Here is a 13,189-nt window from a genome sequence, read left to right on the forward strand (position 1 = left end):
ATCTAAGAGGTCCTTTAATTAGTGGCAGCTGAGCCGCATGCCTGGCCGAGAGCCGGTTTGAACATGGCAGGGGGTCCAGCAGTTCACATCCCCATATACAGAGTGTTTCAAAAAGACGGACCCAGTTTCAAAAGGCTTTGATTTCAAATTGGGTCCGTCCTTTTGAAACACCCTGTATGAAATGCAGATACTCATTTAACCCTTCTGGCTCTTTCTAAACATGACTTCTTCACTATCTCCCTTTCAGTGCATTATTATATTTCGGATAGCCACGTGGAGGGATCACTATTTGTTCCTCTTCTCCCAGCAACCTGCGGTGCCTGCAGAGAGCAAAGCCAACACTGTGCCATCCAGCAACCTTGGGAACCGCTGGGATCTCATGTCTTGGAGCACCCAGCATCTGAGCTAGGGCACAGAAACACTTATTCTTGGGGCTTAAGGTGTGAAAACCAAGCACACAAGCTTCTCAAGCATGACACAGATCTCTGCTAGAAGCTGTTCTCTCCCTGGCTTGGCTAGAACCCGAGCTGGGGCAGCCTCGGAGGCGGCGGCTCCTGCCGTTCTGGTGTTTCGGGTTGCTGCCGAGTACAGCCCACGCTCCTCGGCAGAGATTTCTGTGCAAAGTGATCCAGCAGCATTAGCAAAAGCCTTTAGCTACAGTAGTATTCCAACCTGGGAGAATTTAACAGGTGTTTGGAAGGAAAAATATATATATATATTAGTTGAAATTCTGATTTGAGAGACGGGTGTCAAAAGGGTTCTCTTCCAAGTTTCCAAATGAAAGAGGAGGAGATGGGAGAGATGAAACACAAAACAGGGTTTATAGCTGTAGCACTGGGGCAGGGATGGTGTTTCTTCATTGCAAGATACTCGCTGAGCCTTGCAGTTGAAGTAGAGGCACTTTCCCCAGGGTTCAAATGTCACTGTGCGCTCACTGCACATGAACACTGAAGCAAGTTAAGTGAACCAATTTAGGTAAACCCTGCAGGTAAAAGGATGTTAGAGAAACCCCAAATGCCTGCCAAGGAGTGTTGTCCTATCCCAGCAAATGTTGTTACACTTTGAAAGACTGCTGGCAAGGTAAGTTCTGACTTCCAGAGATATTAGGTTTTGCTTAAAACAGATATAATAGCTTCACAATTCTAGAAAGGCTCAGGACATGCAGATACACAAAAGGCAGCTGTCTGCCACTCAGCACCCCAACCTGACAGATAACACTGTGGAAAACCAGCACAGGATTGCTCCATTTATAGAGGTTGCTAATCACAACAGTTTCTCTGGCAATCATTTAAACAGCCGTTGCAGATCAACTATCAAAAGAAGTTAACGCTATCAATATGAACATGGTATTCTGTTACTCCTGGTACTACCCTTCTCTGTTACTTCTGGTAGCATTGTACTGACACACATCAACATGAAAGAACTGTTGATTTTCAAAAATTAACACCAAAAAGTCCCCACCTTACTGCACAGGCTTACAGAACAGCCAGTGACACCCCCATCTGTACTATCAGACTGTCGGCTTGGTTGGATTCCAGGTTCTTACCAACCTAAGTTTGTCTTTTACCAGTCCCCTGACCTAAAGAGGTTTACTTTGCTTGCTTAAATGCACTGTCAGATTTTGGATAACTAGACCCAGACTCCTTCAGAAAAAAACACAGGGGACGGTGTGAGCAGTACAACAGGGACCACAAGACCCTGCTGGAGTCCAATATAATTTACCTTTTGGGCCTCTCATTCAGGCTTGTGCTGCGAGCCCTGAAACTGTCCTTCTCTGGCGTGTCGTCAAAAGAAAGGAGGGCATTGGAACGCAAACCCTGCCAGAGACAAACAGAGTGGACTGAGTGGCAAGGACGTGCAGCCGAAGGATTGCAGTCACAGAATCACAGAATGTTAGGGATTAGAAGGGACCTCAAAAGATCATCTAGTCCAGTCCCCCTGCCAGAGCAGTCATGGGCTGGTGCACAAGAACTCACAGTCCATCTTGAAAAAGATGTTGAGAAGAAAAGAAGAATTTTTCTAGCTTCAAGAAGAACCTTTAAACTTCTCAACCTGGTTTTTAAGTCACCATTTTTGTTATGTTTGATTCAGTAGTGTCCATTTACCTTTGTAATATAGGTGACAAAGCCCTTTCGGAAGGGAAGGCGACACCGAATGAACCACATTGCTATCACGTGATGGGCCAGGCAAACGATGTACTGGTTAAACCTAAAAGAGCAGAAAAATCTCCACAGAGTTTAATGCTGCATTGTGATGCCACTCCAGAACTGAACAGACAGACTTTTCAACCTGAGAAACAGAACTGGTCCTTTATCCACTGTAAGTGTAAAGAAAAAGAACCTTAAAAGTTCTGTTAAAAAAAACCCAGATATTTTGTTCAAGGTGAATATGTCTCTTCTTGAGAGAAAGCCTGGAGATACAAGAATGAGCAATATCCTATAAATAACCTTGGCCTGAGTACTACAAAATAGCATGTCTCATTCTCTTAATTTTACAGATAAGGAAGAAGCACATTTGCTGTGAACTTACTTGGAAGGGTTTGTGTAGGGCAGGGAGATGGCGAACACGCTGGCGTACTGCTCTACTGCAAAGTTCCGGTAGAGGTGAGGCAGCCTGGCCAGAGCTAGAACACAGCAGGGAAAAACAACCAAACAGCACAGGTGAGGGCTGAACACAAACTATTCAATAGCACAACTCAGTTTAAGTCAAATTGGTTTGTTTCCTCTAAATTATCAGCTGACATGGCATAATTTCATAGTATAATTTCCTGCTATTTAAATTATCAAGGTGGAGAAAGTAGCTTTGTATTTCCCATCACTGTGTGGCTGCGCTACACAAAGCTCGTCTCTTCAGTGTGTGCAGGTTTTTCAAATAGAAAACCAGTAACGAACAAGAGATGCTCAAACATTTATACCTCGAGGACGGTACAAAGGCATCACAAAAACCCAAGACACCGTTCCAACGCATACCAGGTGGCTAACACAATCAAAATACCCATGTTCATTGCAAACAACACATTCACACCGACAGAAGATCAAAAGCAGAAAAACATTATGACTTACTTGAAAGAAATTCTAAGAGAGGGATTGCCACGTTGGCTGTAGCGGAAATGTGGGTTAATTTGACTATTAAGACTGGAAGCGCCTTTATGATGATATCGGGCATCTCGACGCTGCAGACAGAGAGCGCCACAACGCACTGGTTTGCACAGCGATAAATAAGACCGTGTTCCAGGCAATACACTATTTCACGCTAGAAGAGTAAAAAGTAATTAAAAAAAGGTCAGAAAACAGGGAAAGAGAAAACCTCTGCTGTACCATCTCCCAACTGCCGTCAGCATTTCAAATGGCTTGTGGGTGTCACTGCTGCAAGACCTGGATGATGCACGTGGATTCTTATCCAAAATGCACTAACACAGAACCCTAAACAACATTGTATGTATTCTAGGCAAAAATCTTAAGATGGGACTTCAATCAAGTAGACATTTTAGAAATTCTTATTTAAGTTATTTTCTTATTTTAAGGTTTTGTTTTGGTTTGGTTTGGTTTTTTTGATTAAACAGAATTTTGATGTTTATTGGGGGCCTTCCAGCAGAGGGTAAAGTCACTCCCAGACCTGCGAGGAGGATCAGGTATGGATGGAGAACAGTGAATCCAACTGTCCAGACAGTTGTTGCTACACAAAGTCAGAAAAGCAGTTTTTCACCCCTAACTCCACCCCAAATACAGCAGATGCAGCTTTTTATAACAGAAAAGGGCAGTATTATTAATAATATCTTGCACTTGAGTCTCCTAATCAGCTAGTATGAACAAATGCTCTACTATCCAGGCTCAGCGCCCCCCATTCTCTTACTTTCCCCATACCTGTTTGGCTTTGTCCAGATAATTGTGATACGATATTAATGCAGTCAGTACTGGAACTACAGCCAGATGCAAATCAGTGCGGGAAAAGCCTTCCGGGGTCCCATGGAGCCTGTCGGTTGTCTTTTTGTCTGTGAGCTGATATATCACACAGCGAGTTAGAACACCTCACACTAAAGTACTCTCTAAAAGGCAGCAGATAGGCACTGCCCACAGCTCCTTTTTCAGATGTATACATCCATACATAACGAATATTCATTATTACCTTCTCCTGTACCTAAAATAACCCCACAAAAAGGGAAGGTGAGTGAGGATTGACAACCAGCATGCTGATCTTCAAAAACGTTAGATTTAAGAAAAAAAAACCAAAAACAAACTCAAAAAACCCCAATCAACTCTCAAGCAAACTAAAGATGTGGTAACAACACATCAGGAGGGTGCAGGGCATTACCATGTAGCTCAGTGCAGAAGCCAGCAGGTCTATGTTACAAGGAGAGGTTAAAAATAGCACTTTATAGTGGAGGGATTCAGGCAATTTGTTGAGGACCAACTTCAACACCTTCCAGTCTGTCTCCTGGAAAGAAAGAAAAAGTTGAAGTGGAAAATTTTTGTACGATTTCAGCTCCATTTGAAAATAAGACCAATCAAATTTCAGACAACATGCCATCTCCCAGGCAGATGTACGTCTTGCCATGGTAGTGACACAAAAAGAAGTGGCATTTAGCTGTCACCAGTGGCTTCCTGTCTGTCATTCAGCTCAAGGTGCAACATTGGCATCGCAAACTGGAAGACAACTTGAATCCAGATCTGAGCTCAAAAAGACAGAGCCAGAATTCAGTTATCCGAGCCAACAGCACAAATTAACTTCCAGAGCAAGACAACCTCTCAGTACATAATTATGTCTGATAGAACGCTAACGAACAATTTCTATTTACAGTTTTTTAGCAACTGAAACATTTATCAGTTCTCAAAAGACTTCAAAACCTTGCAGTATTTCTCTTCTAGTTTCAAGTGCCCTTTCAGAAACAGGATGACTTATTTGATCTTTGTTTAACACCCACATTTTTTGCCCTTGTCTGCTCTGCAGCAGAGCGCAGTGAAAGCTTCGCTCAGCTCCTGAAGAGCTGACCTGCTGCTCCCACTGCTGGCTGCAAAGCTGCACAATCACACAGGTTCTGCCCAAGAAGGAGGATTTCTGTGTTGCCTTTCAGACATTATTTAGATAGTCTGGCACAGAATCCTCCAACCAGCCCATTTTAAGTCAGCATATTTCACGTGGAGATGACAACTGTCGTTAAAAGTGAACGTACCAGCTTCAGGCACTGGAGGAGGACACCAAAGACCATGGAGTAGGGCAGGTGGCCGATGCGGATGGTGGCGTTCTGGGCAGGCCCACTGGGGCTGCCCGCGGGCGGAGAGAGCGTACCTGCAGGCTTCTTCTCGGAAGTCCTCTTCTCTGCTTCTCTACAACGTGGAAAGTGAGAAAAATACACGTAAAGTCAGGATCAGAGCAGCCGATTCATGTGACCTACAGTGCTACCCTATTTGGTAGCCAGTCCAATGATCAAACAACAATATAAATAGCATTTTCAATTGAAAACCACAGGATTACACAGTGGATGGACAGCAATGAGTCAGTTTGGTCAGGTTAAGCGTTTTTCTATCCAGGCCCTTAACAAATTTAGAAAGACATCTTTTGGGATCTCAGAGAACACTAGACTAGCCTACGAAATTAAAAATAGCCAGATTTGTACAAATCATTGAATCAAACCTCAGTGTGAAAACTGGTTTCTGGCAGGAACAGAAATTCCACATCTGACATTGAGAGCTCTGTAGGTAAGTGGTTTGCAAGAACAATTAATCAATGAGTTATTAGTTGAGACCATCCAAAACTGTAACTATACACTTATCTAGCAGCTGATTCATCAGGATTTGGAAGATTTAGAAAAACTGCAAGTCGCTACTGACGGACCCTGAAACTTGCGCAAAAATATCAAATAGTTCAGAAAACAGCTTTTGCATAACGCAATGAGAAACCTACACAAAATCACACAGACAGTAAGGGCTGAACCTCACTGCTCCATCCTTGTTGGCAAGGCCAAGCCGGTGGAGGGAGTCAGCTCGAAGCATCAGCAGGAAATCAAACACCTGTAACAAAGAAGACACTGGAATCACTCAGAACCCCAGTCAGCGGAATACTCTCCCACCTCCCCAGGGGATACTTTTGCAAGTACAAAGGTATTTTTAATAGATGCTGTGGCCAATTCTGCAGGAGGCATCACTTCTGGTGTTATAGTACGTACATTAATACATACTCCTATCAGCCAAGAAATAGTTAATTCTACTTCTGGTGAGCTCTAGAGCATACATTCCCCACCTGCCACCCCAAAATTCCGAAGTCAGGATGCAGCTCTCAACCCAAAAGCACCGGTTACTGCTCGTACCTGCAGTCTGATGCTGCTGGCGACAGGAAGGCTGTACGCATACATGTAATGGCGCTGGACGTGCTGAACCAGCATCTCGTACACCCGCATGGCGTGGCTGGAGGGTAAGCTGTAGAGTTTTGTCTACAGGGGAACAGAAATGTAAATTGAAAGGTAGACTGACACTTTTAATTCAGAAACGTGTGTCTGCACTGAGAATTCAAGAAAAACACAGCAGAAGCTTGCTCCAGAGAGAAAGATGAAGAGATGGTTCTGGACAGAACCTCAGCAAAGGCTCCAGAAGAGCAGCAGTTGGAACAAACCAGCTCTTTGCAACTGCTTCACTGCATCTCAGGACATGCTACAGTGGATCTATTCAATGTTATAAACCACTCCTCTTCTGCTAGTTTAGGACATATCTGCCCTCCACACTTGAAAATGTATTCATATTCGTTGTACAATGGAAATTACAAAAATAAAACAAATAGTGCCCAAAAGCAAAAGAAATTACCAAAACAAGAGTTAAAATATTATATGGACAAAAGTCAGAATATTTAATAGTGGGAGAATGGTTCTCTAAAAAGCCAAGTCCAGCAGATGATGTGTTTAACGCTCTGCAGCATTTACCTGAAGAATTATCAGGAGTCCAAGAACTGCTGTCTTCACATCCTCCAAAGAAGCTGAATATGATAGCAAGTCTCTCTCTTCCAGTTCAGAAGGAGACGAGAGAGAATGTGCAGCCACCTTTTAAAAAGAAAAGCAATACACGGTTTAAATCTGCAAAACACCTTTTCTTTATTTCCATCCTGGAAGGTCAGCAAAGACTACAGCAAGTCATCCTGCAGGAAACTCTGCAAGCCCCATCAGGTAGTTCGGATGTGTGTTGATGGGGTTTCTAAACTCCCTCTGCTCTGCACTTCAGGCCTGCATCCTCCAAACCCCAGCAATTCTACAATATCCTACAGAACCAGGCAAGTGATCAGAGCCATGGGTCAGTCCCTTTGGCTACAGTAAGAGGATCTGGCAGAAAGGTGATGCTACTGACAATCCACTCAACTCCGCCTCACCTTTTCTATGATATCCAGTAGGCTGTTAAAGTGATGAGTGTTGCAGCCCTCAGCCAGGTCTACGAGCAGCTGAGTGGCCAGTTTTCGAACTTGATGGTCTTTATCCTCTGGAATGTGAGCCAGCTGCGAGATCACAACCAGGTTTATCAGCTCCTCCTGCAAGGGGACAGACTTTAATGAGCCTGGATGTTTTGCTGTCAGCTGTTCAACCAGCGTGTTAAAGAGACAAATCATTACAAACTAAAGAACACTGGATTCAGGCTTGTTCCTCAACTGTTTGGTTCCTCAGTCTTTCCTCTTCCATCCAATTCAGTATTTCTGTGTGCCAGCCCTACAAATATTTATGACTTTTGTTGAACTTGCATTCAATGCTTTGGTTTTCATCTGTCCTACAGCCTGGATAGCCAAGGATCAAATAGACTGCTGGTGAGGGATTTCTAGGGCTTGGTTTTTGAGAGAGAGAAAACATGCAATGGTATCATGTTTTCACAAATCCTGAAGGAATTGCAGAAGCACCTCTGCCCCTTCCTGTCCTCCGACACTGTGGATACGCTCCAAAGAGCTGACAACATTCCCAGAGCTCTTCCATAACTCCTCTCTCAGACACTTTCCATCTTGGATTGCAATAAAACCACAAGCACCATGGCAGGTCAATCAGATTATGCCCATACCTCATTTTTTTACAAAGAAATAATCTCTACATCTCTCACCCTGACTTTCCTTTCGTCCAAAACAAAATGTATAGGGAATTAATGACCTTCAAACGGAAGCAAATACACAACCAGATATGTCCTCAACACACGGCAGCTCCCACTGCAGGTTGCACATACCTGTATCCAATTAAGGCCAATTAAAAGGCAAGTTCTCCTACAAGGATCCTACAGAAACGTGTCTATTGTGTGCAACATTCACAGCACAGTCTTGTGCATTCCCCAGTGGCAGAGATGACCCAGAGCACAGTGTAAAACGTGCCTCACCAAAGCCTTTCCCACCCACTTAAGGTCTCACATGTGATCACCAGAAACAGATTAACACGCACCTCATAGAACTGCCTGTTAATACTCAGGACAAAGGACAAGACATCCAGAACTTTAATGCGAACAGCACTACGACTTTCGTTCCTAAAATGGAAAGAGCAAATTCAAGGTGAATAAAATAAAGTTGCTGATATTTAGGGAAGACGGGAAAGGAGAAAATGAAAGTAAAACTAAAGCAAACTAAGGAACTTCTTAAGACTTAGAACAACAACTGTTCAGGGTCAGCTGAGCCTTCAGTTAATGTCTCCACAAAAGAAATCAGATCAGGAACAAGTGCTCTGGTGAGCAGATTTAAAACCAAACATATGGCACTGAGGAAGAGCTGCTCTTTGGCTGCATTTCACAGACAAGACAGAAGCTTGTCATTGCTGTGAGATTTTAGAGCTCAAGAACATTTTCAGGAGTACCAATCCAAACCCAGAAATCACTTTAATACTGGATAACCACATGCAATCCTGATGCTTAACAGGAAAGTCTCATTTGGTGTCAGAACTACAAAGGGCTGTGGAGCAGAACACATTGCTGCCTGACCTAATTAGAACAGCACCATTCAATGGAAATAAAGAAAAAAAATGAAGCATAAATAACTCGGTAGAAACTTTGAATTCTGTTAAACAAAACCCTTTCAGGTGCTGTGCCATGGAAACACCATACTTCTTAGCAGTCATTTACTAACATTAGAACTTCAGAAAACAAAATTACATAACAGGAAAAAGTGGCAAAAAGCATTTGAAAGTGCCTTGTATTCACAAAGTCATCATTTCATACCTGAAGAATCTCTCCATTAACATCTGCAGGTTGTGAATCCACCCGTCTTTGGCAGGATGAATGGACTGAGCTCTGTATGTTATCAAGTTTAATACAGAAGATTCCTTTCATGGAAAGATCAAGAATTTTTTTTAGTGTACAAGCAAATACAATATATTATCCCACCAACCCACACCCTAAGAATAAGGGCCATATAAGACCTTGCTGTGATTTTTGGATCCCTTGCTATTTTAGTACTCCCAACATTCAACTGTACAGAGTAACAAAACAGATTCAACTGGCAACAAAGACAATAAAGACAATAATAGGACAAGTCTTACTGGTCTCTGATCAGCACATCTTTCCACCAGCTCAAAAAATCTCTCTTCAGAGCCATGGAATTCATTCTGGTCACAAAGTTCTTCTACTGTAGTCAAAAGATCATGTACAATGGACTTAAGTTCTTGGCTCTCCAGACTCTGAAACAGAGATAAACCCATTCCTCAAAGACTCCTATCTTACCAGAAATTGCTGACTTTTAAAAACAAACAGAAAACTCCGTTGAGAAGCAAAATATTGAGAACTGGGCTACACCTTCATTCAGCTTCGAAGTTCACTTGAATGTACACACAGGTGATGGATTTGCAAAATTATTTACAGCAAGGTCTTTTGATCAAAAGCACATCAAGACAGGCCAAACATTTACCTGCAGCTGTTGCAGTAATCGCTCCATGATGTCCAAAAGGATGTCCCATGTCACAGCTTGCAGCTCCTTCCCGTACTTCTTTATTAGACGTGTTATGGACAGAACTATCTCATAAGATACAACTGCGTTGGGACACGTCATGGCCTGGAATACAAAGCATTGCAGTCGGTTACCATTGGAAAGCAGTCATCAGAAATACCCTGAAATTCAAATGAAACACACCTTATTAATAAGGAACTTAAACCTGAGGGTCTGAGATAAATATATTCCAGTCTAAATACACAAAGAGCAAAGTGAAGAACCATTTTATGAAGTGCAGTGATGCACTCGCCAAATAGCTGTAGATCAGATGTCAAATCCTGCCCCAGCACAGAGCAGACACATGAGGTTAAAGCTGGGAAATTCCTGCTGGATGCGCTCAGATGACAAAATGTTAAGAGAGTTCTGAGGCTGTCCCCAAAGACACTGCTCCTCACTTCTTGTACCACGCACTGGAAAGAGTGAAAGTTTTTGCTTTGTTTCTACTTTTTAAGAGAAAGTACCCACAATGTAGAAACTTGATAAAAAGAATTCAGACTTTGCTCTTCTGGCCAACAAAGATATTTCAGAAAAAGGCAGCTTCACACATGTTTTAGTGCTTCCCCATGCTTTGCTCCATTCCCAACTGCTGTCTCTCATCTCTCAGGCACACAAAGATCTCTTTGGTGCAGAGGACCACATTTTTATTCTAAATTTACCCAGGTCCAGATGTATACCTGAACAAAAAGTTCCCCCATCATCCCACTCTACCTTGAGGAATGAAGGCAGCACTGAAGTTGGGGAATTCTTGAGAGAACTGAGGCGATGAGCACCCCACAGAGCCATCCCGACGAAGAACACGGCTCCTCTCAGCAGCGCTGCATCCGCCATGTACGCTCTAGAAACAGATGGAGGGAAGTCTTAGACCACGCTGCAGTTATTTTAGCGTACAAGAGTCAATAGGAATCTATACTGTCACAACGGTAATTCCCAGCAGTTACACATCAGAGCCTTGCACAGCAATTTACAAACATCAAAAGCAGAAAATCATTTAGTACAACTTTAAATATAGGAAATCACATTCAGCAAAGCCACAAAATGATCCTTTCAGCAGCATAACTAGGAAGGGAATTCACTTCTAAGCACCAGAACCTTCATCTTGTTCTGCTGAGGTCAGCGACTCCCTGTCCCTCTCACCAGGACCTCTGCTGAATCCCCAGGTTTGTCTTTACCTGTCTTCCATGATCCGGCACATGTTGTAGATGGCACTGTGTCCCAAATGAGTTCCCAAAAGGTTGCGCATAAGCTGCAAATTCAAAGACAACACTTAACTGTCCAATTGTTAAAAGATTCATTAGCTTACATATGCATCTAGCTGGCCAATCACACCCGCTTGTGGTAAGTGAATGTGTCCGGTCGTTTCCATGGCACTATAGAAAAGGCAGCCAGTCACCTCAGCTGAGAGGAAACGATGAGTAAATTCCACAGACATTATGGGACTTACACTAACAATGTGCTGATCCCTTCATACTTGAAACAATTATTTACGCTTAAAACCAAACCGCAATGTATGACAGATGTGCAAAGGCACATGTGACACTTCACCTATGAGGCCAAAACAGTGAGACTGTTAAAAAACAAAACCAGGAGCAAGTAGTGACCTTCCAGCAGGGCTCACAGAGTTCCTTCACATTGATGGTCCGGCACAGGGTGATGATGAACACTGGCAGGTTTTCTGACGGCAGACAGTTGTAGCAAACAACTGCATCCAGGACTTGCAAGGAAATCTTTGGGAAAGAGAAAGACAAAATGGTTATAGACTTCTCCAGGAATAAAGCCGGTCAAACCTCAACATGGCAGGCCAAGAAAATCTTCTGAAAGCCACAAGAGATACAGATATGTCTTTTTTTTTGTACTTTGATCATAGCGAGATGAAAAGTAAACCATAAAAAGCACTGTTGAAAAACTGATTCACTTATCAAATCTATCAATGCTCTGTTTGCTTTAGAATAAAATTATTGTTGGTGTACAAGATCCAATAGTTTACAATACTTTGTAACATTGCATTGCCTCTTCTGTAAGATTAGAATAAACTGAGAGTCTGATGATTTGATTTTGTTTGGAAAAGTTAGTTTTGAAGAATTTCAGAGAACTCTAAAGTACTAAGAGAGACTCAAATTACTGACCTCTATGTCCATAGATGATGAAGTCTGAATACACAAGAGGCATATCTTGCTGTTAGGAAAGAACATTTAATTATAATTATTTGCTTATTATGATTTTAGGCAAATTACAAACAGCCAAAACAGACAGGCATATTGGCATGCTATTTTACTCATCATTCCCCTTACTGTGGCATTGTTGATAACACTCCCAGAGACACTGAACACTACGAGCTCTTTCATAAACAGCTTGAAGTTGCACTTAAATGTAACTCAGTACGTCCACACTAACTGAATAGCAGAGACAAAGCAATGCAATCAGGTTCATCACATGAAATGGGGAAAGTAGATGCTCTTAAACTAAAACAGATCTGAACATTGTAAGAACTGAACTATCTGTCAGAAATTCCAGGTATGACCTGGGGTGAAACAGATTCACACTGGATGAAACAGATTCCACTTACCTATCTAGTTATTGATCTGCACCTTTCTCCTGTAATTTACTAAGAAAAAGCATATAGGAATTAAAAAAAAAAACAAACCCAACTTACTGGACCATGTCAGCTACATAGTCTTCCAGATAGCAGCTATTGAATTTCACCAGGTTCACTAAAACCAGGAGGAATTCGGAAGACAAACCAACATCCATCCACTGCAGTACAAAGTCAGCTGAAGAAGGAAAACAAATTGTTACAATATGCTTTTACCCAGAAATGTTATCACTACCTTCAATCTATCCAGTGACTTGTTCCCAGCAAAGTGAAGAGAGGCAGAGACAACACTCACCCAGCTCTTCTTCCAAGTAGGTGATGTATCGTCCGTTTTCCGTTAGAGCCTTGAACACTTCCAGCCGTTCATGCAAGTCTTCGTTGGAGGGATAGTCCTTAATTACTCTAAAAAAATGTGCTCTGAGGATCCCTAATCTCTCGCCCTTAGAAAACAACAAAGGGAGGAGGTAGAAATGACAAAAGACAGTTAAGGCCTGGACCTTATGAAGGTCTATAACGGTAATCTTCGAGCTTGGAACGATTTTCCTTTCCTACAGGCTATGAAAATCTCCTGAAAATACCTCCAGCCTCTGCTGGCCACTGACAATGGCTCAGGTCTTCTGTCTGTTCTATTAACACTCAGGGTTGGAGGTATTTTGTCCAGCAACACACGGACAGCAC

The 13,189-nt window shown here is 42.5% G+C and overlaps 1 protein-coding gene across 9 annotated transcripts in view; it reads right to left on the minus strand.

The window, feature by feature from the left end:
* The window catches only part of TSC2 (TSC complex subunit 2), a 33,758-nt gene that overhangs the window by 15,785 nt on the left and 4,784 nt on the right, over positions 1-13,189 (minus strand). For all 9 annotated transcript variants that reach the window (XM_065850991.2, XM_065850990.2, XM_065850989.2 and 6 more), the window contains exons 5-25: positions 12,807-12,951; positions 12,572-12,689; positions 12,045-12,093; positions 11,520-11,645; positions 11,091-11,164; positions 10,630-10,756; positions 9,841-9,984; positions 9,476-9,613; positions 9,156-9,259; positions 8,390-8,471; positions 7,351-7,506; positions 6,911-7,027; positions 6,305-6,427; positions 5,902-6,008; positions 5,171-5,324; positions 4,312-4,434; positions 3,864-3,998; positions 3,063-3,252; positions 2,530-2,623; positions 2,106-2,208; positions 1,723-1,817 (exon numbers count right to left, since the gene is read on the minus strand). In XM_065850991.2, coding sequence (XP_065707063.1) covers positions 1,723-1,817; positions 2,106-2,208; positions 2,530-2,623; positions 3,063-3,252; positions 3,864-3,998; positions 4,312-4,434; positions 5,171-5,324; positions 5,902-6,008; positions 6,305-6,427; positions 6,911-7,027; positions 7,351-7,506; positions 8,390-8,471; positions 9,156-9,259; positions 9,476-9,613; positions 9,841-9,984; positions 10,630-10,756; positions 11,091-11,164; positions 11,520-11,645; positions 12,045-12,093; positions 12,572-12,689; positions 12,807-12,951 — 2,504 coding nt within the window. The remainder of the gene's footprint in view (positions 1-1,722; positions 1,818-2,105; positions 2,209-2,529; positions 2,624-3,062; positions 3,253-3,863; positions 3,999-4,311; positions 4,435-5,170; positions 5,325-5,901; positions 6,009-6,304; positions 6,428-6,910; positions 7,028-7,350; positions 7,507-8,389; positions 8,472-9,155; positions 9,260-9,475; positions 9,614-9,840; positions 9,985-10,629; positions 10,757-11,090; positions 11,165-11,519; positions 11,646-12,044; positions 12,094-12,571; positions 12,690-12,806; positions 12,952-13,189) is intronic.

The sequence above is a fragment of the Patagioenas fasciata genome, chromosome 15, assembly GCF_037038585.1.
Source record: "Patagioenas fasciata isolate bPatFas1 chromosome 15, bPatFas1.hap1, whole genome shotgun sequence".
In the NCBI taxonomy this organism is placed as follows: Eukaryota; Metazoa; Chordata; class Aves; order Columbiformes; family Columbidae; genus Patagioenas; species Patagioenas fasciata.